The 26,525-nt window shown below is 36.5% G+C and overlaps 4 protein-coding genes across 4 annotated transcripts; 3 read left to right on the top strand and 1 right to left on the bottom strand.

Annotated features, from left to right (window-relative positions):
- Positions 1-1,711: 1,711 nt before the first annotated feature.
- On the top strand, positions 1,712-5,339 carry LOC147278699 (metal transporter Nramp2-like). The gene is made up of 4 exons (XM_086250119.1): positions 1,712-2,494; positions 3,145-3,281; positions 3,384-4,036; positions 4,553-5,339. Exons 1-4 carry the CDS (start codon positions 1,881-1,883, stop codon positions 4,772-4,774), a joined length of 1,626 nt encoding a protein of 541 aa, XP_086106245.1. The 5' UTR covers positions 1,712-1,880; the 3' UTR covers positions 4,775-5,339.
- Positions 5,340-7,929: 2,590 nt separating this feature from the next.
- Positions 7,930-11,497, top strand: LOC147278698 (pumilio homolog 12-like). The gene is made up of 5 exons (XM_086252372.1): positions 7,930-8,582; positions 8,695-8,857; positions 10,299-10,462; positions 10,556-10,814; positions 11,384-11,497. The coding sequence occupies exons 1-5, from the start codon at positions 7,930-7,932 to the stop codon at positions 11,495-11,497; spliced, it is 1,353 nt and encodes a 450-aa protein (XP_086108498.1).
- A 1,292-nt stretch (positions 11,498-12,789) lies between these two features.
- On the top strand, positions 12,790-18,718 carry LOC147278697 (aspartic proteinase 36-like). Its single transcript, XM_086251647.1, has 12 exons — positions 12,790-13,127; positions 13,228-13,348; positions 13,996-14,423; positions 14,523-14,679; positions 14,977-15,059; positions 15,161-15,257; positions 15,719-15,788; positions 16,002-16,205; positions 17,002-17,123; positions 17,633-17,734; positions 17,833-17,930; positions 18,197-18,718. The coding sequence occupies exons 1-12, from the start codon at positions 12,910-12,912 to the stop codon at positions 18,366-18,368; spliced, it is 1,872 nt and encodes a 623-aa protein (XP_086107773.1). The 5' UTR covers positions 12,790-12,909; the 3' UTR covers positions 18,369-18,718.
- A 1,561-nt stretch (positions 18,719-20,279) lies between these two features.
- Positions 20,280-21,213, bottom strand: LOC147278696 (peamaclein-like). Its single transcript, XM_086250626.1, has 2 exons — positions 20,894-21,213; positions 20,280-20,723 (listed from the first exon to the last, which is right to left on the bottom strand). The coding sequence occupies exons 1-2, from the start codon at positions 20,973-20,975 to the stop codon at positions 20,539-20,541; spliced, it is 267 nt and encodes an 88-aa protein (XP_086106752.1). The 5' UTR covers positions 20,976-21,213; the 3' UTR covers positions 20,280-20,538.
- Between the last annotated feature and the right edge of the window lie 5,312 nt (positions 21,214-26,525).

Below are 26,525 nucleotides of genomic sequence, written 5' to 3'. Positions count from 1 at the left end.
CAAAAGGCACTAGTTTGCAGCTAAATTGAACAGTGCCTGTCAATGTTTTACTGGTGCATGAATGTGGCTGCGTGCCAAATGGCATGTGTTATCACCCATGACGAAAAGAATGGTGCTAATCCTCCTCATAGTCAACATACAGACTAAATGCTTTCTTAAGATGCCCAAAAGATAAATATTGATCTTTTTTTTTTTTCAAATAATTTCATCAGTAATATATTATTGGATATATAGATGTTGTGCACGTAAATACTAAATACCATCAACTGACGTAAAAGAAAGAAAGCGTCAGATTTACTTATTTCTAATTATGAACAACCATGATATATTGATATATATATATATATATATATATGGCGTGCGTGTCTTTTATTTCACTTTTATCACACAAGCTCCATCCGAGATAGTAGTACATTGACGATCAAGTCATGTTGTGTTGTGTTGGAGTCTGTATGATACCAAACAACTTTGATCATACATATTTAGTTAATCACATCTTAACTAATCATGTTGTGTTCAGGTCCATATACATTTATTATCACAACAAAAAAAAAAAAAGTTACATTTATCATGCACTATAATTCTAAGACGTGCAAAACCCGTCATCGGTGTACCAGACAGGTATACAATATTAAAATCTACTTGATTCATATATTAGGGGGAGAAACTTTAATTTCATAAGAATTTATACAAAACTAAATTTAAAAAAAAAAACAAAAATTTGTACATTTTTTATAGAACATTTGGTTATTTAAATGAGTTATTTACAGATAAATCAATAAAACTTTTAAAATTATAGAATCCTCAATATACTTTTTTATAATTTTATTTTATTCACAATTGACCAAAATAAAAATTGATAAATTGTAATAGATCAACAAACATATATTATCCTACATATTTAAATTTGTATCAGATTTATTTTTGGCTGCTACACGTCAAAATGGCTTAAGCTTTAGTTTTTAGATATTGAGCAATATGAGACTTAAATTTTAAGTCATAAGTTCTATAACTCAAATTCTAAACCCTAAATCAAAGCAATGACAACATACACATAAGTAATGAAAGAAATGAAATTGACAAATTGGTATTTTTCGATTTACTAAAATACATCATATCACCAAATGAATAGGATTAATCTTTTTGGGAAAAAAAGACCTACATGAGCTACTATGTAATTTTGAAATATTTTATTAATTTAAAATTACATTAAATTTAGATATTACCTGGCTTCTTTGTTATTGATGCGAATTGTTGTCTCCTAATTTCTTATTGAAATCAAGTAAAACTTTTTTTTCTTATTAAAGTGGTCGGTTTCGTTGTGTTTAGTGTTAATTTTGTATGCAAGCAAAAAAAATGGCTGATCATTAATATGAAAAATTAACAAATTAAAAATTAAAAGCTCTTTTTTAATTTTTCATACTAATTGACCGGCCATCCGCCATTTTTTCGCTTACGAAACAAAATTAACACGAAACCGATCAAGCCTAACTTTAATATTAATTTTTTCAAATTAACAAGAGTTTCCAAGTAAAAAATTCCAAAAAAATTGAACAAAAGGTAAACACCCATTTCATGACGTGGCAGCCTTTTATTCGCCAGAAGTTTATTACTGACGCAAGACCGCAACTAATATTATTTTCCTCGCCGACAAAAAACGACTATAAACAATAGCGCGAGCCTCAAAGGACACAAACAAGACGACGCAGCGCGGTTGGTCCGTCTATCCTCTAACGTCACTGACAGGCCGTAGTAGCTCACAATCCAACACTATCTCTACAGACAGTCCACCCCAAAACCAAAATAAACATAAATTTAAAAACGGCGGTACCGACCGATACGGAGTATATCGATACGACGATATCGACCATCACCAAACGATGAGCGCTCAATTGCGCGAAGACGACGTGTCGTCGGCGAAGCAAGATAGCGGCAAAGACGAAGAAGAGAACCGCTTGTTACAGCCGCAACAGTCGCTATCATTGTCGTCGTCGTCTCACGGGGACGACGACGATGAGGTGGCGTTCGAGGCGCGAGAGAAGATCCTGATCTTCGGCGACGGTGACGTGGACTCGGTCGACGATTCCGATGCCAGGGCGGTCCCGCCTTTTTCGTGGAAGAAGCTGTGGCTGTTTACCGGGCCGGGTTTCCTGATGAGCATTGCGTTCTTGGATCCGGGCAATTTGGAAGGGGATCTCCAGTCGGGCGCGATCGCCGGGTACTCGCTGCTCTGGCTCTTAATGTGGGCCACCGTAATGGGCCTGCTGGTCCAGCTGCTCTCGGCCCGGCTCGGGGTCGCCACGGGCCGACACCTGGCCGAGCTTTGCAGGGAGGAGTATCCCAAATGGGCCGGGCTGGTGCTGTGGTTCATGGCTGAGCTGGCACTGATTGGGGCGGATATTCAGGAGGTGATTGGGAGTGCCATTGCTATTCAGATTCTTAGCCATGGGGTTTTGCCGCTCTGGGCTGGAGTCCTCATTACGGCGTCGGATTGGTTGGTATTTTCTTTTTTAAGTCTTGATTCTGGGTTTGCTCTGCTGCTTCTCAATGCTTGTCCATTTGTTCTTGAATTCCTTGCCATAGTTTTGTTGATTTCAGTGCCTCATCAAGTGGAGGAGTGATTTTGCTTTTTATGAAGCTTGACTTTTTGGTTGGAAATTGTAATCCTTTGATTTTAGCTAGTTTTCTATTGATTGCAACTTTTTAGGCTATTTATTGGCACATGAGCTTAGTTCAAGTGGTATCTGATTGGGTTTAATTTCTGTGGGTTGACTTTAATCCTCAACTGAAGTAACCACCTTTTTTCTTTGGAGTGGGGCAGCAGGGGTCAATTGCATGAATTGATGCTAGTGTGCTGAGTTTCAATTTAAACTAAACTCCATTAAGTCTTAATTACAATGATCCAATGAATTGTGGTTGCCTGGTTGGTGATTCATGGTTCTGAATAACTTTTAGAAATCTATTCATTATCCTTGATTTGAAAAAATAAAAAGACTTCAAATTGCTTCACGTTAATTTTTTCGTCTTATAGACAATTTTCTCTTCTCTTCCATGGTGGATGGGCATGGGAAGTAGCTGGTCAAATTGGCCATTTTTGGAATAATTTGTTAACTAGGGATTTCTGTTCTCTCTTTCGTGTAACAGTTTCATCTTTTTATTTCTTGAGAACTATGGGGTGAGGAAGTTGGAAGCTGTTTTTGCGGTTCTCATAGCAACTATGGGTTTATCGTTTGCCTGGATGTTTGTTGACACAAAACCGAGTGGAAAAGAACTTTTAATGGGTAAAAATTGTACTTATTGTGCAAAGTAAATGTTGAATATAAGTAAACTGTATAATCCTTGGCTGTACTGATATGTATTTATGAACTTCCTCCTCCTTGCAGGTATTCTGGTTCCAAGACTTAGCTCAAGAACAATTCGGCAGGCTGTGGGAGTCGTGGGTTGTGTCATTATGCCACACAATGTATTTTTGCATTCTGCTTTGGTACAGTCAAGAAATATTGATCCCCACAAGAAAGGGCGGGTTCAAGAGGCACTAAACTACTACTCGATTGAGTCATCAGTTGCACTTTTAATCTCCTTCATGATCAATTTGTTTGTGACCTCTGTTTTTGCCAAGGGATTTTATGGTACTAAACAAGCTGAGAATATAGGACTAGTAAATGCAGGTCAGTTTCTTCAGGAGAAGTATGGAGGAGGGCTTTATCCAATTCTTTATATCTGGGGTGTTGGGTTACTGGCAGCTGGACAAAGTAGCACGATAACTGGGACATATGCCGGGCAGTTTATCATGGGAGGCTTCCTTAATCTTCGTTTGAAGAAGTGGCTAAGGGCATTGATCACACGGAGTTTTGCAATTGTGCCAACTATAATTGTAGCAATTGTTTTCAATACGTCTGAGGCTTCGTTGGATGTTCTGAATGAGTGGCTTAATGTGCTTCAGTCGATTCAGATTCCTTTTGCTCTTATACCACTTCTTACCTTGGTGTCTAAGGAGGAGGTCATGGGGGTCTTTAAGATTGGACCTGTTCTCGAGGTAAGTTAACTTCATTATTCTCTCTTTTTGGGCATACTGTTTTTGGCTTTCTGTAAACAGCCATAAATTTAGTTTCTTTTGTTGAATAACTTCAATCTATTGAATAATAACTAGTCATGGTTGATACTGATCTTGGATCGGTTCAAACTAAACAAATTCAAGTTTCATATCTGGAAGGACTGTTTTGGGGGGGGGGGGGGTGGTGGTGTTGTTAGGACCGTAGGAAAGGGGGGAGAGAACAAATACCCATTTCACTTTCAACTTCTGGTAAAACAGGTTTTTTATCTACAAGTATCCATTAGCAACTCATTTTGCATATTAAAAAAGAAAGATATTCAAGTATTGGAATCTAGAAAAGTAGAACCTATCACTGACAAGATCTGCTGCTCCATTTGGTATGTGGGTGGGGTAGGCCCGTGGTTCAGATGAGTTGACTTTCAAATAATTGAAAATATAAAATAGTAAGAAGCATAGCATTTTAGCTAACTTTCTTTTTTGAAAAAAATTATGTTGCAGAGAGTGGCATGGACTGTGGCTGCTTTGGTGATGGTGATCAATGGTTACCTGTTGCTGGATTTCTTCATATCTGAAGTTAATGGACTGCTGTTTGGTCTTGCAGTGTGCAGTGGCACGGCTGCATATGTAGCATTTATTATATATCTTGTTTCACGTAGTGGTGCCCTTCCTTCTACATTTTTGAGTTCACTGTCCAAGAGGTTTGCTGACACAGGTAATTGAATAAAAAAATCCATGTAATTTCAAGAAACTCTGAATATCAGAATTATACTGGTGTGGACCAAAGCAAGCCAGTTGGGCGCGATGGTTTTTTATCTGCTCTTTCATCAGTGAAGCATTCTTTCGACATAACTGTCTCTAACCTGGGTGCATATGTTAAAGTGAGTATACAAATTTAGACAAGTGAAAGCATTTGCTTTTTAACTGCACGCCTTTGCATTATGGAGCCACACAGAGTTATGATACATGGTTTGGTTTTTGATAACATAATGTATTCTTTTCTCCATTTTAGAGGTGAGGGACAAAGCATGGTTGCAACATGCAGATGAATTACTGTACTGTAAAGGATGTAGTTTACCCCTTCAAATTTTAGAAAATTAGAATAAATTGCTTTGTTATTCTTGAGGTAACAGTTTTATCATGTACCATAGTGAAACTGGTAAATGTTTACTCCTCTGAGAGGATCTGTTAATACAAAAAGAGGAAGTGAAGCTTGCAGAACTGTTTTGTTATGGCCTTTTATTTTTCTTATTTTTCAAATAATCTTTGTAGTTACTATTTATGGGTCCTTTTTCTTGGCATCCTTGTATTCTGAATTTCTGATATTGCAAACTTAATGATTTATTTAAAGTTGAATTTCATTAAGTTTCTTCAGTTTCATTAGTCACTGGCTGTAAGATTGATGCAGAACATGAGACCCAGTCATTGATGATTTGAGTAGCCAGGGCAGCCTACAAAGACAAGGAACATGATTGAATGAAGGCCTAGAATATCCTCACCAAGTACTTTGCACTGTAGGTGCACTTGGTTGGACCCACAAACGGTATTTGAATTGTTAGTACAAATGAGAATTAACTCAAGAGAAACCCATTGTTTTGGTGTCTGATCATAATGTAACCAGAGATAGAATGAAGCTGGACCTTTAAAAGGTTCACTAATCAATTTGATTATTTTCTTAACCATATCTTACAGGTCCTGTGTCTCACGAAGGGAGAAGTGAGAAGATAGGACACGTGAAACTAGGAAGAGACCCAGGTCAAAAAAAAAAAAAAAAAAAGGACCAAAAGCATTGGAGAGAAAAAAAATAAAAACATTTCCCTACGACTTAGATGAAGTAATTAATGCTATTTAAAAAATATTGGAATTTAAGAAGTGACAATTGTTAATTTACTTGTTTAGTATGAGTGTGTGACAATATAGAAGTCTTAGAATTTTGTATGAAAAAATGTGAACTTTGGGGTCGTAAATTTAAATTTTCAATTTCACTAAAATATGTGTTATTTTTAAAATTTCAATACAATAAAATATTGAGAGAAATGTGACCACCTTTGCCACCGCTACCACCACCCTATCTCCATCACCGGTCACCACTACAATCACTACCGTTGATGTTGTCGTCACCACCTTGCCATTAGCATCATTGCCAAAATTCATATCTCACCATTTCCAATTTTCCACCACCATCAAAGTTATTGGAACCATCACTCGCAGCATTCACCTTGCTCCCACTATTATGACACCCATCACCATCAACACTACCACCTCGCTCCCATAGCTACATCATATAGGAGGTACAAAAACACAATTGAAATTATGGAGACCAATATAATATTTGATTCAAACCACAAGGCTAAAACATAATTTCGGCTAAAATTATTGATATTTTAAAATTCCTCATGCAAACCCACCGTTAAGAAAATGAGAATAACTTACTTGTTTTTATCGTGGTATCATATTTATGACATGTTTATTAATTCGTAATCGGAATCAAATTCTTTCAAAATAAGAAGTTGAATTCTAATTATGAATTACTCATATGTTTACTAATTATATGGGAATAAAAACACAAGTGGGGCCTACATGATATTAGGAATTCAATTCCTTATTTTAGAGGAATTGAATTCTTGGGTGGAGGATGGTATTATGATTCCTTATTTTGGAGGAATTCAATTACTTATTTTTTTTTTTTCCATTATACCTTCACATTATTAACTAATTTATTTAGAACAATGGCATTTTAGTAATCAAATGCCCACATGATATCATTCATATTATGATTTTAGATAGTTTAATAAACATCTTTAATGAGAATCTAATTTCTCCTTAATCCAATTCTTCATCAATTCAATTCCTCATCAATTCAATTTCTGTTAACCCAATTACGAATTAGTAAACATGCCATTAGAAAGAGAGAAAGTGTGAGACAAATAGAGAGAGAGAGAAGATGCCACATGTTTCTATTACGGGAATAGATAAGTTATTCTCTAAGAAAATAATAAAATGAAATTTATATGAATAAAATTATTTGGACAATCTCAACTTATTAGATGTGGACCCACCCATGTGGGTCTCAAATTCTCAAGTTAATTACACTTACATTCCTTGAGATTTATCATCTTTTCACATACACTCCTGAGGTTCAATAATTACACATAAACCCCCTGAGGTTTTAAAACTATTACATATAACCCCCTATAGTGAGACAAAAATGATGAGAAATTATGTAAAAAAGCATGCTAAGGGATTAAATAGCCTAATAAGATTATTCAGGGTGTAAGGTCCAACCTGAATACAAATATTTTTTTTTATTTATTTTTTTTTCTTGTAAGGGGTTATATGCAACAGTTTTAAAATTTCAGAGGGTGTATGCGTAATTATTGAAACCCCAGGAGGTATATGTAAAAAAATAATAAATCTCAGGGATAAATCTCAAAGAGTGTAAGTGTAATTAACTCCAAATTCTAATTCCATAAACTAAGACCGTCAATTGACTCAATTCAATATGAGCCAATTGGTCAACGAGGGCCCATTCTTTTAGGTGACAGACATACGCCGCGTACACACAAAGGCCATTTCTTTTCTTCTCGCTTTAGTCGCATGAAAAGTTTCCATAAATTGCATGCAAAACTCAAAGCCCGAATGGAACTCTCTCTGTCCTCAGCCTCACTACCCATCTAAGACTCTCTCAGTCAAGTCTTTTCCAATCACATTCGAATTTCGAAGTCTTCCAAATAAACAAATTCCCCAAATTTACACCAAAACATAAATTTCTTCATCGATATAAAAATTAAAACCCCAGGCTCTCAGTCTCTCGTAAGCTCAAAACCCATTTATATACCTCCTCTCGCACACTCTCAGTATCCGTTTCTTGAGCAAGAATGGAGGGTTTCCGATATTTTCCAGACACGACGACGTCGCTTCGGATTCCTCAATCTCCATTGCCGGAACCTTATGCTCGAAGCTCCGTTCATTACCCTGTTGGAGAATCCCATTTTGATAAAACCCTAGAAGCTGCTTTTTCACTCCTCAATGTCTCGGACGGTAATGGGTCAGCGCTGAAATACCCATCAAACTGTCATGGGCTTGGTGGCGATGATTTTCTGCCATTTTCTTATCTGCCAAGAAACGACGAGTCGCAGAGTCTCAATGGGGTTCTTTGGCATATGGGTCTGCAAGATTGCTGGGTTGACTCTAATCCTGACGGCTCGGATGGCTTTCTGTCTAATTTGTATAAGCCTCTGAATTGCTTGTCTGTGGCTGATTTGCGTGGGAGGATAGCTTCTTTGGCCAAGGACCAAAATGGTTGTCGTTTTTTGCAGAAAGCAATGGAGGTTATGCCAAATGAGAAGTCAATTGATATAATATTCTTGGAGGTTATAGAACATGTGGCCCTTTTGATGCTTGACCCTTATGGGAATTATGTTATTCAGAAGCTTGTGGAAGTGTGCAGTGAGGAGCAGAGGACCCAAATTCTCTTAACGTTGACCAAGAATGATTTTCAGCTTGTTAGTATTTGCCTTGACACTCGTGGGTATGGTCGGTGCCTTACTGTTGTTTGTATATATGTGAAGAAATAGTAAAGTTCTAAGATTGCTGACCAAATTTTGATTTAATGGCTTATATTATTGTATTTCTTGTGTCAGGACTCGCTCTGTACAGAAATTGTTGAAGCATGTTACCACCAAACAGCAAATCTCTCTGATTATGAGAGCTCTAAGCCCGGGTGCTGTTGCATTGAGTAAGAACAGTAATGGTCAACATGTCATCGAGCATTGCTTAAAGAATTTCTCTGTTGAAGACAATAAGGTAATGGAAGCTCTAAGCCCTGTCCTGTTTTGGCGATTTGCAATTATCATTGTATTTTGTTATGCTACTCTTACACGTTGCATTTCGAGTTGATGTTTTGTCAATTCTGTTAATGTCATTTACATTATCAGTTATAATTTGTAACAGTTACTTCCTTGTAGCGCATGCTTTCAAATGATTGTGTGTCTTCATGCTAGTTACCGAGGCCCGTACTCATTCAGATTAGCACTTGAATTTAATTGTTGAATTTGGCACTAACTTTCTCTCTTGATAGTGTAACACATTGTGAATTTCTTTTAGTGGTTATTGTTGACTTTGTATCTCTTTTGACATGGAAATTGATTGAAGTCTCTGGAGTATACATATCACAATATGCTATATGGTTAACAAACATGAATCTTGGCAAGGAATTGCGTAAGCATTTCCAGTTCATACACTATTATGCCATATGTTGAGTTTAATGAAATTAAAGCTGCTATATGCTCTACATGTGTAGGTTTTTTTGTTGTCCTGACAGCTATAGGAGGCTCTATAATTCCTGATTTGTAGCTCTATCCCTGACGGATGGTGCCCAGCAAGACCCCATTCAGTACTTTCTCTTGGTCTATAAATTTATGATTTTAAGACGATCCACAGCTTGAGTGAAAAGCTGGAACTTTAGCCTATTAGCCTTTGAAAGCTGGAAACATATCATCCATGCAACTGAAATTAATCGGCTATTGCACCATGTCCTGTTGATTAGTGTGTCTTGTCTTTGTAGTCATTGTACAGGTAAACTGTTGATAACATAGTTTGGAGTTTTTCTTTGTAGTCATTGTTGGAATTTATTTTTCACTGCAGACCAGGACTAGTTTGGAACCTGGCTTCCATCCTACTAGAACAACCAAACTTTTAGGCTTATTCTTTCTAAAGTTTTCTATAAGGCATGTGGATTTTCATTTCCAAGAATCATATAATGAGTTATTGCAATTGAAAGTTGTTTTGATTATTATTTTCAATGTCTTTTCAATTTTCACATTTATTCTCTCATCAATGGTCTTCATCTATAAGATCTGGACAAAAACATAAGGTCTTTGTCTTCCACATCATACTTTCTGATGTATAAACAGAAATAGTGTACCTTTAATTGGTTTGACTTGTACTTGTAAGTAATATTTGACTGACATCAAGTTCAGAAGTGTCTTCATTATAAAAACTTCAATGGAACCACTAGCTTTATGATTTGTAAGCTCTTCCCAGTCTTTTCAATTTAAAATATCCTCACTACGACATCATTTATAACCTGGCATGAATAATGAAGAGATCATACTAGCTGATAAAAGACCTATCTTTCTATGTTACAACATCATTTTAGAAGCTTTTGTTAACTAGTTCTTGAATTCACTTTCCCTCAATACAATGTATTGGTTCTTGATGTTCTGACTGAATTTTTCGTTGGCAGTATCTTCTGAATGTGGTGGCTGACAATTGTTTTGGAATTGCAAAGGATAAAAGCGGTTGCTGTGTGCTACAGCAGTGTGTTGAATACTCTCAGGGAGAAACCAGAGATCGTCTGGTTGCTGAGATAATAGCAAAAGCATTAGTCCTATCAGTAGATCGTTATGGGTTTGTTCCTAAGAAACTTTATCCATGCTTTTCTTGCATCTTGGTCATGATCTTTACTCGATGTTCTTTTTTCTATTTTTCCTTATACCCTAGCAACTATGTGGTGCAACATTTGTTGGGATTGAGGATACCACAAATCACCGCAAATCTTCAGAGACAGCTTGAAGGGAGTTATATGTCTCTCTCCTGCAATAAGTATGGTAGTAATGTTGTGGAGAAGTGCTTGTTAGAGTCAGGAGAAGAACAGTCTATGCAAATCATTTTAGAGTTGCTTAAAAGTCCAAGCATTCCAATGCTTCTTTTGCATCCATTCGGAAACTATGTCATCCAGACAGCATTGTCGGTTTCTAAGGTTAGATATTCTGGAACCTCTATATTAGATACACAAGTTATAAAACTCCCTAAACCATTGAGATGCTTAGGTTGAATGGTCTCTGGGTTTGGATCTTTGACTAACCAATTTGATCATCTGATCATTGTATATATGTGTTGATCTATTTGGTATACGTACCATTATTTTCAAACGAATTTGTAACTTATGCTGTGTCAGTAAGGTGGACCTGTGTTCGGATGTTTTCACTAGCCCATATTATTTCAAATTACCTGAGGTCATGATTACCCAAGCTCTCTGTCTGTAAACTTTGGGGGTATATGGTCATCAAGTGAAGGCAGCGTTTATATACATATATATGTGTTTTCAACATAATAGCGTTTGGTGAAAATTTAAAATGATAAGATTTTATATATTTTTTAAGTTATCATCTAACATTTTGATGTTGTAAGTGGACTGAAGATTAAAATATTGAACTGCCTCTGTAGCTGTGAAATCGTCTTTTGATATGTCCTCTTGTCTCTCAGGCGTGGATTTCGAGTAAGCTCCAATGGATTGGTTTTGATTTCTCATTTATTGCACAAGAGCAGTTTAGCATCCATCAAATTCTACTAACTCTTGTTAAAAAACACTCCCCAATCATGCACAACAATTATTATGGGAAAAAGGTACTAGATTGGCGTAACAGGAACTTGCAACATTGATAGACATGTCCAAATACAAGGTATTTTGTTGTTTCTGTTTTTCTGTCTCATTTGAAATTTGGATGATTTCATTTACTCACTGTTCTATTCTGCCAGTACTTTGTAGGATTTTCTCCCCTCTACTTTTCATGCCACTTTTCTAGGGATGTAAGGATTTGCTTAATGAACCAAGTGGATAATCTGCAGCTGGATAGGAGCTAACTTCACTATTGGTTTCGTTCTAGTGTACCCGAATTGTATGGTACCAAGATGATATTGAATTGGATTCATAACACTTTTTGCATGTGCTCGTGCACAAAAGTGTTGGTGGGTAAAAAACTCCTGTATTGGTGGGTATGGTAGAAGAATCCTCACTTTTGTTGTATTAATTTTTGTCAAGGGGATCAGAAAGGGATGGTACAATGTTTGTTGTTAAACTGTAGAGTTTTGTGATATTCCCCTGCCGATTGTTATACTCAGTGTTGCATTAACCAGAAAGGCAATAACTATGTTGAAATCGTTTCTGAATTTTCTTCTCTGCTGTAATTTTGTTTGTTCTTATGACAAAGGGGTTACGACTTACGACCATTAAAGAAATGGTGGAAACCAGAAAGGGTAACTCTATCCTGTATGAATTACTTTCTTGATGCTGCTGAAATTTAAATCCAATTGTTTAGCATTGAGGGAATTTTCCATTCACAAATTCTAAATAAAATATTTAGTAAGGTTTAACTTTGAAATTTTGTTTGCCCTTTGGTGAATAATTGTTTCTAGATATATTGATCAAGAGTTCAACTCTACATAAGGGCTGGATAAGGCTTTTCTGTCTTCTCCCAAGAAAACATTTTCTAACAAAAACTATAAAATTCTTCTTCTCTTTTTTGTTTAAACAATAAACTAATAAAATCCTTTTAAGTCCGAAATAACGGATGTTTTTCCCTTTAAGCATAAATTAATTTCTAAAACTAGCAAAAAAATAAAAGATCTTGAACTAAAATTGTTTTCTGCCCTAATTATTTTTTATTGCTGAGCATCTAAAAGCTTTAAAAAAATCTATTAATTTTGATATTCGACAAAAGTGAGTATATAGCAAAAATTCTAAGATTTTTTTCTCACTCTTCCTGTTTCAAGTCATTCAACCATTGACTTGACGTGTACTACCTGGCCAAAAAAAAAAAACCATTGACTTGACGTGTCGCTTTCCAATTAGCTAGTTTTAGCGCCTGTTAATCCAATAGCCGCAAATCGATGCGCGAAAGGCCGAAAATCGAAATCTATATAAACGTTAAAAAAAAAAAGAAAAAAAAAAAGAAAGGACAATTCATTATTCAATCGTGGAGCACTGCACAGAGGACTTTTCTCAGGTCCTCTGGTCCTCTGCGGAGTCGCGAACGTCAAACCTCACCACCTCCTCCTCCGCGCAGTAGGCACCCATGGCTCGGACCTTGGTCTTTCTCATTTACTCCATCGCATTCAATCTCTGTGGCGCGTTTGCTTCAGCCTCCGACGATCACCGCCGTCCGATGATCCTTCCTCTCCATCTCTCATCCCCTAACGCTCCGAACCACCGGCGAGCCTTCGACGGCCGGCGTCTCCAGAGATCGGACCCAAACGCTCGCATGAGACTCTACGACGACCTCCTTGCCAACGGGTTTTAGTTTTATTCTCTTCCCCAACTTTCCCTAATTGTCCAGCTTTGATGTTTCGAATTGTACTGAATGGAAGGTTCTGGAACTTGGAATTTGAAACAGGTACTACACGACGCGGCTGTGGATTGGGACACCGCCTCAGAAATTCGCTCTGATTGTGGATACGGGAAGTACAGTGACTTATGTGCCTTGCTCCGACTGTGAACAGTGCGGTACGCATCAGGTTCGGCTTTGTTTCCATGCATACTTATGAAGTTATACGCCTAAATTTTGTTCAGTGAGCTTTTACTGGTTTATCATACATTCATGTTTTTTCTTTCAATTTTTTGTCCATCTAGTTTTTGCAGTTAACTTCACAATTAAATATAATTACATCGAGGAATTTGTCGAGTGCCATTTAGGATTGGCGTGAGCCGATGCGTGATAAAAGCTCAATAATTGTCTACTGCACTTGATTCAAATTCTGTATTAAGTTTTGCTTTCTTTTTAAGAACTAGAAGGTAGGGACTAAAGAATTCGAAATCACATTCAGTAGTTCTGCTGTTGTTTGGTAATAGTTTAATTAAAAAAAAATAGAACAAAGGAAACCTGTTTTTTTTTTTTTTTTTTTTATGGGAAAGAAAAACTTAAAACATAAAACCTTTTGGTATGAAAAAGAAAATCTATCGAATGGGTTCTTAGTTCTTTCTTTGTTTGAGCTGCAAAAATCCTGTTTTTCTTCTTCTTTTATTAATCATTCGGCCATCAGAGGGTGGAGGGATTATTCGACTTGTGTGTAAAGGTTTTAACTTTTTTCATTTCAGATCCTTCCTCTACCTTGACGTTATTAGTAGTAGCTCATTTGTCTGGGAAACTGTTGTTGTTATGCAGGACCCTAGGTTCCAACCTGATTTATCCAGCACGTACCAACCGGTAAAGTGCAATATTAATTGTAACTGTGACGAGAAAGGAGCTCAATGCACTTACGAGCGGCGGTATGCTGAGATGAGCTCTAGCAGTGGCGTGCTTGGTGAGGACATCATTTCTTTTGGCAATGAAAGTGAACTTGTGCCTCAGCGTGCTGTTTTTGGTTGTGAAAATATTGAAACTGGTGATCTTTACAGCCAACGTGCTGATGGCATAATGGGCTTGGGTCGCGGTCGGCTTAGTGTGATGGATCAACTTGTTGACAAGGGTGTCATTAGTGATTCATTCTCACTATGTTATGGAGGGATGGGTGTAGGTGGGGGTGCGATGGTTTTGGGTGGGATGAAATCTCCCCCTGATATGGTATTTACACGTTCAGATCCTTTTCGCAGGTGCATACTTCTATAATACCATTAACTGCAAGTTTGTTTTTTCTGAATAATGTATTTTGGGCATCTCACACACATACTTTAGTTTTGGGATGGCAACAGTCCATATTACAATATTGAGCTGAAGGAAATACATGTGGCTGGGAAGCCTTTGAAGTTAAACCCGAAGATCTTTGATGGAAAGCATGGAACTGTCTTGGATAGTGGAACTACATATGCTTACCTTCCAAAGGATGCTTTTCTTGCATTTAAGGATGCTGTAAGACTTCATATTTTGAGTTTCATCCTCTCTTTGTTTTAACTTTTAATACATTTAAAGTCAAGCTTAATTTGATACCTATCGAAAAGTTCAATTGGTCAAGTTCATATGTTTTAATAAGAAAGGTAAAAGTAAAAGGTGGTTTTATTTTTTTACAAGGAAAATAAAAATGCAGCTGTTTATTTGAGGAACAAATTTTTTAAGTGAGCTTAGTTCAGTTTGCAATCCTTCTATATTACTGTATACCCAAATTGAACAATCAAGTGATGGTAAGTTATTCTTTTGGATAATGTGCAGATTATGGGGAAAATCCAATCCCTCAAACAAATTCATGGTCCTGACCCGAATTATAAAGATATTTGTTTTTCAGGTGCTGGAAGGTAATTCCTGTGGAAAACTTGCTTAACTTGATTTTTACGTGTCTTGATTTACTTTTGGCTTGGTTTTTCATCAGAAAGTTTAACTTGGGATTGTGCTTTAGGGATGTCACCCAACTATCAAAAGTTTTTCCACAGGTTGATATGGTATTCAGCAATGGACAAAAATTATCACTGTCTCCAGAGAACTACTTGTTCCCGGTAATTTGATTATTTATTGTTCTTGAATATGTCTTCTTGAAATCATTAAGGACCCTTTATATGGTTGCAAATTTTCAAAATGGTTTTGAGGCCTATAATTCAAATTTTTTTAAATCTATAATATTGTTAAGAGAATTCTCTTTTCAATTGTCATATAGGAAATGTGAAATATACTCAATTATTTAAAATAACTTTAATAATATATTTGAAAGTTAAGAATAGTTATTCGAGTATGGTTATTAACCATAACTTCATTTCTAATCTATTTCAACTCTCCCTCTCATTTTCTTTTTCCAAAGAACCCACTTCCATCTCGCATACATCTCTCTCTTTCTACTCTAACTCCCATCACATTGCAAACACAACACATGTGTGTGATCCTTGTAGTCTTTGTTAAACATGCACATGTTGATGCATTGTTTTCTTCTCTGTTTTGTTGGTGCCCTTGTTCCTCTAAAAAGCATACAAAGGTTAGCGGTGCTTATTGCCTGGGAATTTTTGCAAATGGGGATGCGACTACTCTTTTAGGAGGTATGTGACATTTTCAAACTCTCTCTCTCTCTCTCTCTCTCTCTCTCTCTCTCTCATGTTGTTATGTTTTCCTACAATTTCTTATGTACAATCATGGCTTGTGTACAAATTGAAAGTAACAAATCCCTCGCCATTCTATGCCCCAAACATGTCCATGCATTTGCACAATTGCAAAGGGGGTTTAGCTCACTTTATGTTTGTTGGATTGTACAGGAATTGTTGTACGCAATACCCTTGTGACATATGATCGGGCAAACAGTAAGATTGGCTTTTGGAAAACCAATTGTTCTGAACTATGGAAGAGATTGAATTATGGTGATGCTCAGCCCCCACCACCATTAGCTTCCAACAGCCAGAATACAAGTGCACGTTCTCCTAACATTTCCCCAGCTGGATTGCCTCAAACTGTTCTTCCAGGTTGAGTGAGTTGCAAGTGTTCAATGTCCCTTTATGATGCTTTCAGATTCAAAAACATAGTTATCAGACCATATTGGACATTGATCCAAAATAAGGGACAGGTCATTAGTTCATTGGTACAATATCAGGTTGATGGATGAAGAGCTGGATTTTATGAAAAATGGACAAAATAATAGCATCTGTGAATGTAAAAAAGGAAGACTCTTCTGTTAATGTTATGTCTATTCAAACTTAATCATGTGTGTACTAAATTCATGAGTGCAATATGGTAGTAAGTAAACGTGGTTCTGCAAAACATAGTGGGTTCAAGTCATGGTTGTGACTAATATTTTTTTAAAGGCTCTGCTCAGACCTTCACTTGTCTTTTTTCTCAAAACTGCCACTTTAGCTGATCCTTTTTATAACCCCCTTTTTGTCTATATCCATTCTGTTAAAATATACTAAACCAGATTACGATCTGGATCATGTTTTGGTCTGACTGCCAATCAGTCTGACTCTGGTAGCTATGATTTAAACCACTATTGTTTCTTAGGTTGTTAGTGCTGGACATATAATTTTTCAGTTAGTGAATTTCTTACACAAGCATTGTGCTTTTAGGTTGACTCATTTATAATTAAGTTATTCAAGTCAACATTTTTCTCAATACACTCAAGTAGTTATAATGAAACAAAAGGCTTAAAAATGATGCATAGGAATATAGGTTAACCTCATGCTCTTGCCATGCATTTCAAACTTTCTTTCCCTCTTCAACTTTGGCAATTGTCTTTGATAACCGTCTCAAACATTTGATATGCAGGTGAACTTCAAATAGGACTAATAAGTTTTGATATGATGCTCAACATCAACACCTCTGTGAAACCCAACTTAACAGAACTCACAGAATCTATTGCCCATGAGCTGGAAGTTGATATTTCACAGGTATAGTTGAACTATTTTATCTTGGAGTTTAGGTTTACTGAGCACTACTATACTGGAAGAATATTCTAGTTCATAGGTTGGGTCTGTGTTGCCCTAACCATGTAGCATCTTCTTGTATGGTAGTGTTCAATTACGCATAAGCTCAAGTATGGCATCAAGAATTTAACATCTAGCTCTAACTAATGAATCGAGAGAAAAGTACTCTAACCTCCGCTAGGTATCACGATATTAAAAAATAGTAAAGGCTATCAAGTCTTTCTTTGTGCTGTGGATTTGGGTTGGTTGGCTCTCTTTGACTTACCCTTTTGTGGGTTAAAAGAGGTTCTCACGAGTATTAAAGGCTTGAACTTGGGGTCATTTTTCTTGGTCCTTAACCTGCTCTAACCCAACCAATTGCCACCTTTAGTGAGCTTTAATACCTCCCCTTCCTGTGTGCCATTATTGCTTAATATTACTTGCTTTTGTATATCTTGGATTAAATTAACATCCCAACACCAATTCTTTTTCAGGTCCGCTTAATGAACTACACCCATACAGGAAATGATTTTCTCGTTAGATGGGTCATCTTCCCTGCCGAATCTGCCAATTGCTTTTCTAATACCCAAGCAATGGTAATAGGACTTCTGGTGCCAGAGTACTTGTACTTGTAATTGGAGCCTTTTCCACATGCTGACTACAGTGTTAACCTAGTTCTTATGTAATATTGCAGGGCATAATCCATCGCTTAAGGGAACATCATATGCAGCTTCCAAAGAAATTTGGAAGTTATCAGCTGGTCGAATTGAAAGTTGAGCCTCAAAGGAAGCAGTACGTTATTTTACCTTTATTTGTCCTTTTGTTTTCTCACTCTTTGGAACTGCTTCTCATTTCTTGCAATCTTATTCTGATCACTGGAATCAAGCATAGTCACAGGCTAGTTAGAAACATAAATGACCGGAAAGTTGATTATATTGATTTTTTTATTTTTTTTATTTTGGGGTGGGGGGTTTAACCAGTTTAACTTTGGAATTTTGCTGCAATCTTCTATGCAAATGATTTTCATTTTTAAATCGAGTTGTTTTGGAGAATTTCAGGTCGTGGTGGGAGCAACACTCTTGGGCGGTGGCAGTTGGAGTCATAGTTACCTCGGTTCTCGGATTATTAACATTAGGGACATGGTTACTTTGGAGATATAGATGGCGAGAGATCATTCCTTATGAGCCTGTTGGTGCCATTGTTCCTGAGCAAGAGCTTCAGCCACTTTAAATAAAATAATTTATGTGGCTGTGTAGTTAGACTTTCTTTGACTTGCTGTGGAGATACTGTTTTAGACAGCTCCAAAACTGTACACATATGGGTGCATTGAAGCTGAACATTAAGAGGAGATAGAAATCTGACCTCTGATAGCCAGTTACTGTACAATGAGAGTGCAGTATAGGAAAGTGGACAGACAAATAGGTGACAAATACACATGATTTGTTCAACATACTGTATAAGGTCTGTAGATCAAGTGATATACGGTGTGTTCTTGTATGGAGAATTTTTTTTATTGGCGTTCGCAGGCTTAATTTAATGGCTTCCCATCAACCAAAAGAAGATGGAAAATTTCAATACCATATGTCAGTTTACACCAGCTAATATCTGATTTGCATATTATATTTTCTTTGTTTTCTTTTAGGGACGGTTCAGGTCCTTTAGGGTTATCGATACTTGGGTTTATGTCCAAGTCTTCGTTTATTAAATTTTAATGATTTTATCACCTCTGACTGTTTCATGAAGTGAAGTCAACACATTGGATCCGGCGTAAATGAACAGCACTAGTTCTTAATTCATACCACGTTAACTGGGAAAATTATAATGTAACCAAAAAATTTATGAATGCAAATAACATAATCTAAATGACAACGTAAATGATATGGGTCCTATTAATAAATGATAAGAGCTCGAACAATAATTACATGTTGTACCCTATCGTATTTGATGATGTGATACACTCCCGCCTCCGGTTTGGAATTGTAATTACTTTTTTTTTTAACTGTAATTGATATGTAGTGAGAATTTGTTGTGAGAGTTATATTTCGTCCTTGGAGGGTAAATCCCAGACTTTGCTTTGCGTTTAAAAGTGGCAGCCAGATAGATGGTGTCCTACACACCTACAGTCCAAAGAGGGCAACTGCAGCAGTAGATCTGATCATGGTTTAATGTTGAACAAGGCAACTGGATCCCCTATACGTACGCAATTTTTAAGGCTGACTCGGTGGGACATCTATGCTGCATGCAAAGTGGAACCAAGGGAGAAAAATAGGGGCAGAGAGTGTGCTTAAATTACTCAAAACAAGGTAAATGAAATTATTTCTCACCATATAAGTATATAACACGCAATGTCTGAAACACGGAGAAAAGCAGTGAGAGCAGAAATTATTTGTTCCAAAGACTTGAAACTTGAGAGTTGAGAGGGGGAAGAAAAGCGAAATGTTTGAGATCGAGATGTTGCAAGGGGAGTGACGTGGCATGTATGTGGCAATGAGTCATGGGACTGTCAAGTGGGTCTCATATGTGCTTGGGGACCGCATGACAAACATAGTGATAGTGCCTGTGAAGACGACGTACAAATGTGCAATGCATGTGAATATATATAACCCCCTGCATTAAAATTAAGAAACCATTTCATTTCGACCACACGCGTTGTTCGTCCTCCCTCGTCCATCCACCAACCCACAAGCCCACAACCTAATTATGCACCTCCAACCCCTAATTAAATTAATAAATTACAAAAAAAAAAAATGTTTATCTATAATTAACTAAGAGAAACATTATTTGTGCTTTCTTAAAGTAACAAAAACGTTAGTACGTTGGCGTTGTCCTTTTTGTTTTGTTGCTTTGTTGTGTAATAGTCGCTAGTGTTTTTTCTTTGTAAACTTGTTCTTTGCTTTTGGGTTTGTTTAATGAATTGATGTTTTCTTGGCCAAAAAAAAAGTAACAGAATTTTACTGAAATTTCAATCTTTTTTGCTTATTGAAATGCGGAAGAATAAGTGGAGTATGAATAGCGTTTTCCTTGACCAATTCTCAAAAGATTTTCCTTAAATTGGAAGTTCATGAGAAGCCATTACTTAGGATCTACCGCCATTTATGGAAAAATAAAGCACATTTACACATAATTAAGACATAAATCGAATTAATTAATAAGAAATACCACAGTACAAGACGGACCTTCGCTTATTCACTTGATATTTCAACTTGTATGATCGAAACAACGAACCAGCTGTATACATATATATATGAAATACGACATATCAACTTCTGTTAATATGTTTTATGTCCGAGACAAGACTGATCAAATACACAAATACTGAAATACCAAGACGTACAAGGGATTAAAGGAACCAGTACGTAGTAGCACAGGTAGCTGCAGTATGAATTAATTGAGTAATTAATTAAGGGCACTTGGGCTTGCCCTTAGAGTTTTTGAGGTCTGCGTAGCAAGGGCACTCGTGCTTGTTTCCATAAGTCCCTGATGGAACACACTGGCATTTCTCGCAGCAGATTCCGCAGTACTTTAGGCACCGATCCTGCACACTTGCTTTTGAACATCTCACCGCGCACTTTGAGTCGCACAAAGCTGCAACCAAACCGAACCGAACCTTAATGAAGACAATAGTTGATAATACTAGAAACAAAAAAGCGAGAAAAACAAAACAATTAACATGGCGAACCCAATTACACACAGATCAGTTAATTAATTAGTCGTCATGGAAATTATAACTTTTTTTTAGGGTATGTGTATCGTACGTGAACCAGCCATTGTGGGCTCCAAGACAGAGGCGCTGAGAACAAGGCAAACGAGCACGAATGTTGCAAAGACGAGCTTCATTTTCGTTGGCAGGAAGAGAGATTGAAGACGATGATCATGAAATTAAGAAAAAAATGATGTGTGTTTTGTGTGGATTGTGTATTGTAATAGCAAAGGGAAACGTTTTGTGGGTTATTGAGATGGAGAGTAGTGAGGGGTATTTATAGCGAGCCCGGTAGGTGAAGGGTTAGGAATGCGTTATTAGTGTGCAGATTAAATTACTATCAACACGTAGATTAGAAGCATTAAAAAATTGGAGATTATTAGAAAAATAAAACTTAAATATCATATTACAGACTGTAATTAAGCCTGTAAGGTACGTGGTTTTGGTGGTGGCAAACTTGGGAATGGCTTTAGCTTTGGATCCACATACAAAGACTGTGTATGAAAACTTGAATTGGATCGATATATAGTAACCCTTTTTTGTTGGCTTTGGCTTGGATAGTACATTTTTAGAAACTCTTCCAACAAAAATACATAAGTGAGAAGAACGCACAAATTGAAATAGCCGGGCTCCACACGGCAAAACCAAATAAATGAAAGAATGCTATTACATGTATATATTTATGTGGAAAAGCTACTTTAGTCTATTTGATGACCATGGCCAAAAAAAGTCTATTTGATGAGTGTCATTCATACTGCTTTATTAGCTATATCCTATATAGAGGGCCCTTCCAATAAGGGATCTCTCATTTAGTGTTAAATGAGGGATCCCCTTGTGTGGCTCACATGGGTCGTTTTGTGTTAATCCGAACCGTGCATTTTTTACATCTTCATTGATAGATCATCCCTGCAAAAAATCAGCCAAATTGGAAATCGTTTACTCGTTCTTTTAAGTGGTCAAAGTTTAAAATAAATGGACGAACAACAAATTCCTCTATAAACACCTAAACTTTGACCGCTTAATCGAACGGGTAAACGATTTCCGATTTGGCTGATTTTTTGCAGGGATGATCTATCAATGAAGATGTAAAAAATGGACGGTTCAGATTAACACAAAACGACTCGTGTGGGCCCCACAAGGTGATCCCTCATTTAACACTAAATGAGGGATCCCTTATTGGAAGGGCCCTCATCCTATATATATGTTCGAAAAGCTCTCTCATACAAGAAAGTCTTTGATGATTCGTTTGCCATACTATATGGTATATGCTACCAACATTAAAAAGAGTTTATTCCAATTGATTTCGTGTTAATTTGGACGATAACATAAACTGTAATATTCTTCTTTCTTACTTTCTTGGTTGGTGTATATGGACACCTAAGAAGCAAAGTCACCTAACCTATAATCCTAAGCATGCACCTTGTTAATGAGTAGGAAGCTAGTTTAATTCCCACTATGAATTTAAATAGATGGTTCCAGAAGACCCTCCAAACCCCAAGGGCAATGTAGAAAGGAAAAAGGGAGGCATAGCTTTAGGCCTTTAGGTAATTAGGTGCACTGTGCTTGGCGCATTGCCATCAAAGGAGGATGGTCGGCCCCGTCTTTTGCCACTTTTGGTATGCCTTGTCACGTGACCTGTCGGTTTAAAACTTGCCTGTTACCAACACAAGTCAAATACAGTCAAAACCCTCCCTGCATCTTCTTGCCAACCCTATTTGGGTTTTTCTGTTTTTTAAAAATAAAAAAGATAATATCGATCTCTTTAACAAAAATGGAAAAACCATTAAATTATAAATCAATTTGAAATTAACAAAAAGGGCCAACCTGAAAACTCCATCTACGTATGACTGGTTAAATCTGGAGTACTGCCATTAGTGGTCCTTATATTGTTGATTAATAGGGTAGGTAGTTGACTACTTAATTAAATCTTAATGGATCGAGTAGTGTTTCCAACCTTGCAACACTTAGCTGGCCTGAGGCTGACTCCAAGTACTTGAGCTTAAATGCAATGTAAAAGCCTACCTGAAATTTGAAAACGTACAAGTTTTCCGGCCAGCCATATTGGTATGTTTCTATTTTCTAGGGATGAATCACATTCCACAATAATAATAACACATATATTACGTTGTTAAATTGTTCATGAATTGCAAATTGAAACAAAAATCTATCTTAGTAATAGTCGAAATTAGCCGGTACTTTAATAACATATCAGATTATTTGACAAATTTGTTTTCCTCAAATGATTGGATATTTTTACTTCTAAGAAAGATATATGTATGGCAGTCCCTTCCCACAAGGTACTATACAATTGCGTGTGGGCTAAGTGGTCCATGCCCATAAGGCAAGGAATCAATATTATCAAATACTGGTGTAGCAAGGTTCCAAGCAGACAAGGGCTCTCCTGGGAAAAGAGTTTATTCTTGCACACTGGCATCTAGCTAGTACTGGGGCTGGAGCCCAGGTAGGGTCGGCTCTAGAATGGTCACAGAATGTGGCAATTGGCCCAACAGCTACATCAGTACATGCATATATATCATATGCCAGAGCAGCAAGTATTGACCTATTCACTACCAAATATATATATTGTGTTTCTAGTTTGGATGTATAGTTAATAACAACATACAATTGGATATATATATATATATGTTGATATCTAGCATTTCCAGCTAATTAAGTCTGTCTTTTCATGACAACAACCAAAAAAGAAAAAAAAGGAAGCAAAAAATTAGAAAATTGGTCTTCCAACTTGGGCTTGAACTGTGGGAACTGAAGAGTACTGGTTAGCACAAACTAGCTAGCTATATGGAATCACAATCACCACCTGAACAGTGAACACTGTTTAAAAAACAGCACAAAATTCGGGGAATTGTTGCTTTCTTGCCAATTTATTAGAGATGAATGACCACCCAAATAAGGACATTAAACTGTGGTGGTCCGAACATGTGTTTTAGCATAGTAATTAGTGCCAAGCTTTAGGACTCTAATTAGGAGTTGGGACAAATTGTATACACTTCTATAATCCTAGAGATCATGGACTGATTAAATGGGTCATGACCCTTAACCCATAATGATTTGGGCCCTACTCATATCACGTTTGGGCTTCCGTGATTGTAAGACTTTGAGAAGGCCCATTAATGTTCGCGTGGTTCTAATACATGATTGCTTGTGCAATTTGCCCTTGTTAATGCACCAATAAAAGAGTTGTGTTCTTCAGAGGTGCCACAAAGAATTTTCAACAGAAAAGAAACAAAAAAGTGTACGTGTCTGTTAGAATAATTGGTAAACGTCTGTACCAACTACCTAGCTTGGAATAACTTTTGAAAATTATAGATTTATAGTATAGATTGACTAATAATAATTCTTTGAGTCCCAAATTTTCAGCAGCATGCAGGCCTTAATTAACATAATTTCTTTAATCATATAAATAATTCAACTAGCATTACTCATTTAAAATAGAGTCAATGAAAATTTATGAATTCTCTTCAATGTACAAGGACGATTTGAGAGTGGGCAAATTAGGCAATTGCTTTGGACTTTTAAATATTTTAGAGCCAGTGGTGCACTAGTCAAACTCTAACAACACTATTGGATTCTCAGTTTCTCACTTAATTTGCAGTTCAACTTTCAAGTTTCAATCAATGCCGTTTTAAACGGGAATGTCAAAATCAGGGTTCTCAGTTTTCAGTTTCTCACCCACTCCATGGTTCATGGAAAAAACAAAAACGGAAATTAAATAAACTTATTTCCGTGATTAGCGTGGTGATTGAGAGATGTAGTGGTCGCGAAGCATGGCTAGTGGGTACCTTTTACAATAATTAGGTGGCTGTGGGGGACAACACACATTAGTTTTATTTTATATTTGTTTTTGCTATTGGTCTCTATCAATTGAAGAATTTCACCTATCAATGAATCTATGTATAAATATGACTATATGAGATAAAGTCGTCAAACGTTTGATCAGTCAAATCTGTGCAATTAAAAAAGAAATGTGTGAAATTAAGGGTCCCATCCCATTTCGTGTGAATATGGGAACTTAATTGGTCATTGACATTAAATTTGAGTTTTGTGTATCACATTTATTATGGGGATGAGAAGATCACTTCATAGTGTTATCTAATTCTTCATGTTTGCAGGTTGTATAAGTTCATTAAAGATTAAGGATTGGGACATTAACTGCCTTGGATGTCTTCCATAAAAGTTTACTTTATTACCAACATCACATTAGTGTTATTTAATTCCATTGGGGACCTATTACCCCAACTATTTATGCTTCATTTTTCAGTTTATTTTGTCATAATGCCCCAACTATTTGTGGCATAAATAAGAACTCACTCATTTCCAACGTAGATGTATCATTACATTTTATTATTTTTGTGAGTAAGAGTGTAAGACCAGTTCTGATGTGGTGCAAGTGATGGTTTCACTTTCACTCACCGCATGCACATAATCTCAAATTTTATATAATTCTTAAATTTTGAGTCGAATTATACATATTTAAAGTATAATTAAATATAACAATGACAACAGAAAAGATGTGTAGATCAATTAGCAAGCAATGCTTCTCAGAGCCTGCCTGTTTGTGAGTGTCATTTTTTTTATTTTAATTCTTTTTTAAATTGGGTAGCCTGGCAACTTGACCAAATTTGGAGGTCCATATATATAATTGCACAGGACAAATAAACCCTCATGTACAAAGATTTGTGTCTTGGCTTGCCCAATTTATTAATGTTCATCTCCACATGCTGAGAAAATCTATTAAACGGCCGGCCCACGAATTGAACCACAAAGACTTCTTTTGGGGTCTCAGTTCTCTAACAACTAGGATTTCCCCTTCCCCTTGCTGATGTCTCAACGCCCATGGTAGGTGTCTAGGTGGTGATCCTTCAACGCATGGGTCTTTTACTCTTGTGAAGAGCAAGTAGGTACTAAGGTAGGCAAAAAAAAAAAAAAAAATATAAATGAGAAAAAAAATAATTTTGATGTCTCAGGCATCTTACAATACAAAACGCAAAATATTATAAATTCATCAATCTCGTATTTGTAAATACATTATTCAATAGTTATGATGGCTAATTATTTTAAAAAGTTAACACCAATACAAACTCTTTTGCATTGTACACTAAAACACCCCTACTAAATCTATATTAATGGCAATAACATGATTAATCATACATTCGTTATGACTCTTACTAATGGCAAGATTGAAGTCAATGTTAGGCTGACAATGAGTCATTTATTAATGAGAGAGACAATAACTGAGATTCATTAACTTTATATACATTCTTCAAACTCCTACAAAAATAAAAAAATATACATTATTCAAATTTAAGAGCATAAATTGTTTCATATTGTTTACAAATCATTCTAACCTCAACCTCGAATATATTGTAACCCACATTACATCAATTTGACTTCAATAATCACTTATGTTTTGCAGGGTTTAAAGAGGCAGAAGTATTTGGCTTTGTTCTTTGGAGCATGCTTAGCAATAGCACGCTGATATTAAAATAGGAGACCCCATCAATTCACTTCAATCAGTACATCTGTACATGCAACATTATCCCCTTTATTAATTGCCAATAACAAGTAGCCAACAACTACCAAAAAAAAAATCCAATTAATTGCCGTTTGACCGTACCACACGACACTTGACCGTTGCTAACGGCGCCAAACCCCCAGAGCCTCCT

Source organism: Dryas octopetala, chromosome 7 (genome assembly GCF_963921425.1).
Source record: "Dryas octopetala chromosome 7, drDryOcto1.1, whole genome shotgun sequence".
Taxonomy (NCBI): domain Eukaryota; kingdom Viridiplantae; phylum Streptophyta; class Magnoliopsida; order Rosales; family Rosaceae; genus Dryas; species Dryas octopetala.
The sequence above is the reverse complement of the archived record's forward strand: the minus strand, read 5'-3'. Positions and strand labels throughout refer to the sequence as shown.

Bases quoted from the DNA above. Each gene is read 5' to 3' on its own strand.
- LOC147278699 (XM_086250119.1), top strand. From the start codon at position 1,881: ATGAGCGCTCAATTGCGCGAAGACGACGTGTCGTCGGCGAAGCAAGAT. The intron at 2,495-3,144 runs GTTGGTATTTTC...TTCGTGTAACAG, and splicing joins CTCATTACGGCGTCGGATTG to TTTCATCTTTTTATTTCTTG. The intron at 4,037-4,552 runs GTAAGTTAACTT...ATTATGTTGCAG, and splicing joins AGATTGGACCTGTTCTCGAG to AGAGTGGCATGGACTGTGGC.
- LOC147278698 (XM_086252372.1), top strand. From the start codon at position 7,930: ATGGAGGGTTTCCGATATTTTCCAGACACGACGACGTCGCTTCGGATT. The intron at 8,858-10,298 runs GTAATGGAAGCT...TTTCGTTGGCAG, and splicing joins TCTCTGTTGAAGACAATAAG to TATCTTCTGAATGTGGTGGC. The intron at 10,463-10,555 runs GTTTGTTCCTAA...CTTATACCCTAG, and splicing joins CTATCAGTAGATCGTTATGG to CAACTATGTGGTGCAACATT.
- LOC147278697 (XM_086251647.1), top strand. From the start codon at position 12,910: ATGGCTCGGACCTTGGTCTTTCTCATTTACTCCATCGCATTCAATCTC. The intron at 13,349-13,995 runs GTTCGGCTTTGT...GTTGTTATGCAG, and splicing joins AACAGTGCGGTACGCATCAG to GACCCTAGGTTCCAACCTGA. The intron at 17,931-18,196 runs GTACGTTATTTT...GGAGAATTTCAG, and splicing joins GTTGAGCCTCAAAGGAAGCA to GTCGTGGTGGGAGCAACACT.
- LOC147278696 (XM_086250626.1), bottom strand. From the start codon at position 20,975: ATGAAGCTCGTCTTTGCAACATTCGTGCTCGTTTGCCTTGTTCTCAGC. The intron at 20,724-20,893 runs GTACGATACACA...GTTTGGTTGCAG, and splicing joins GCCCACAATGGCTGGTTCAC to CTTTGTGCGACTCAAAGTGC.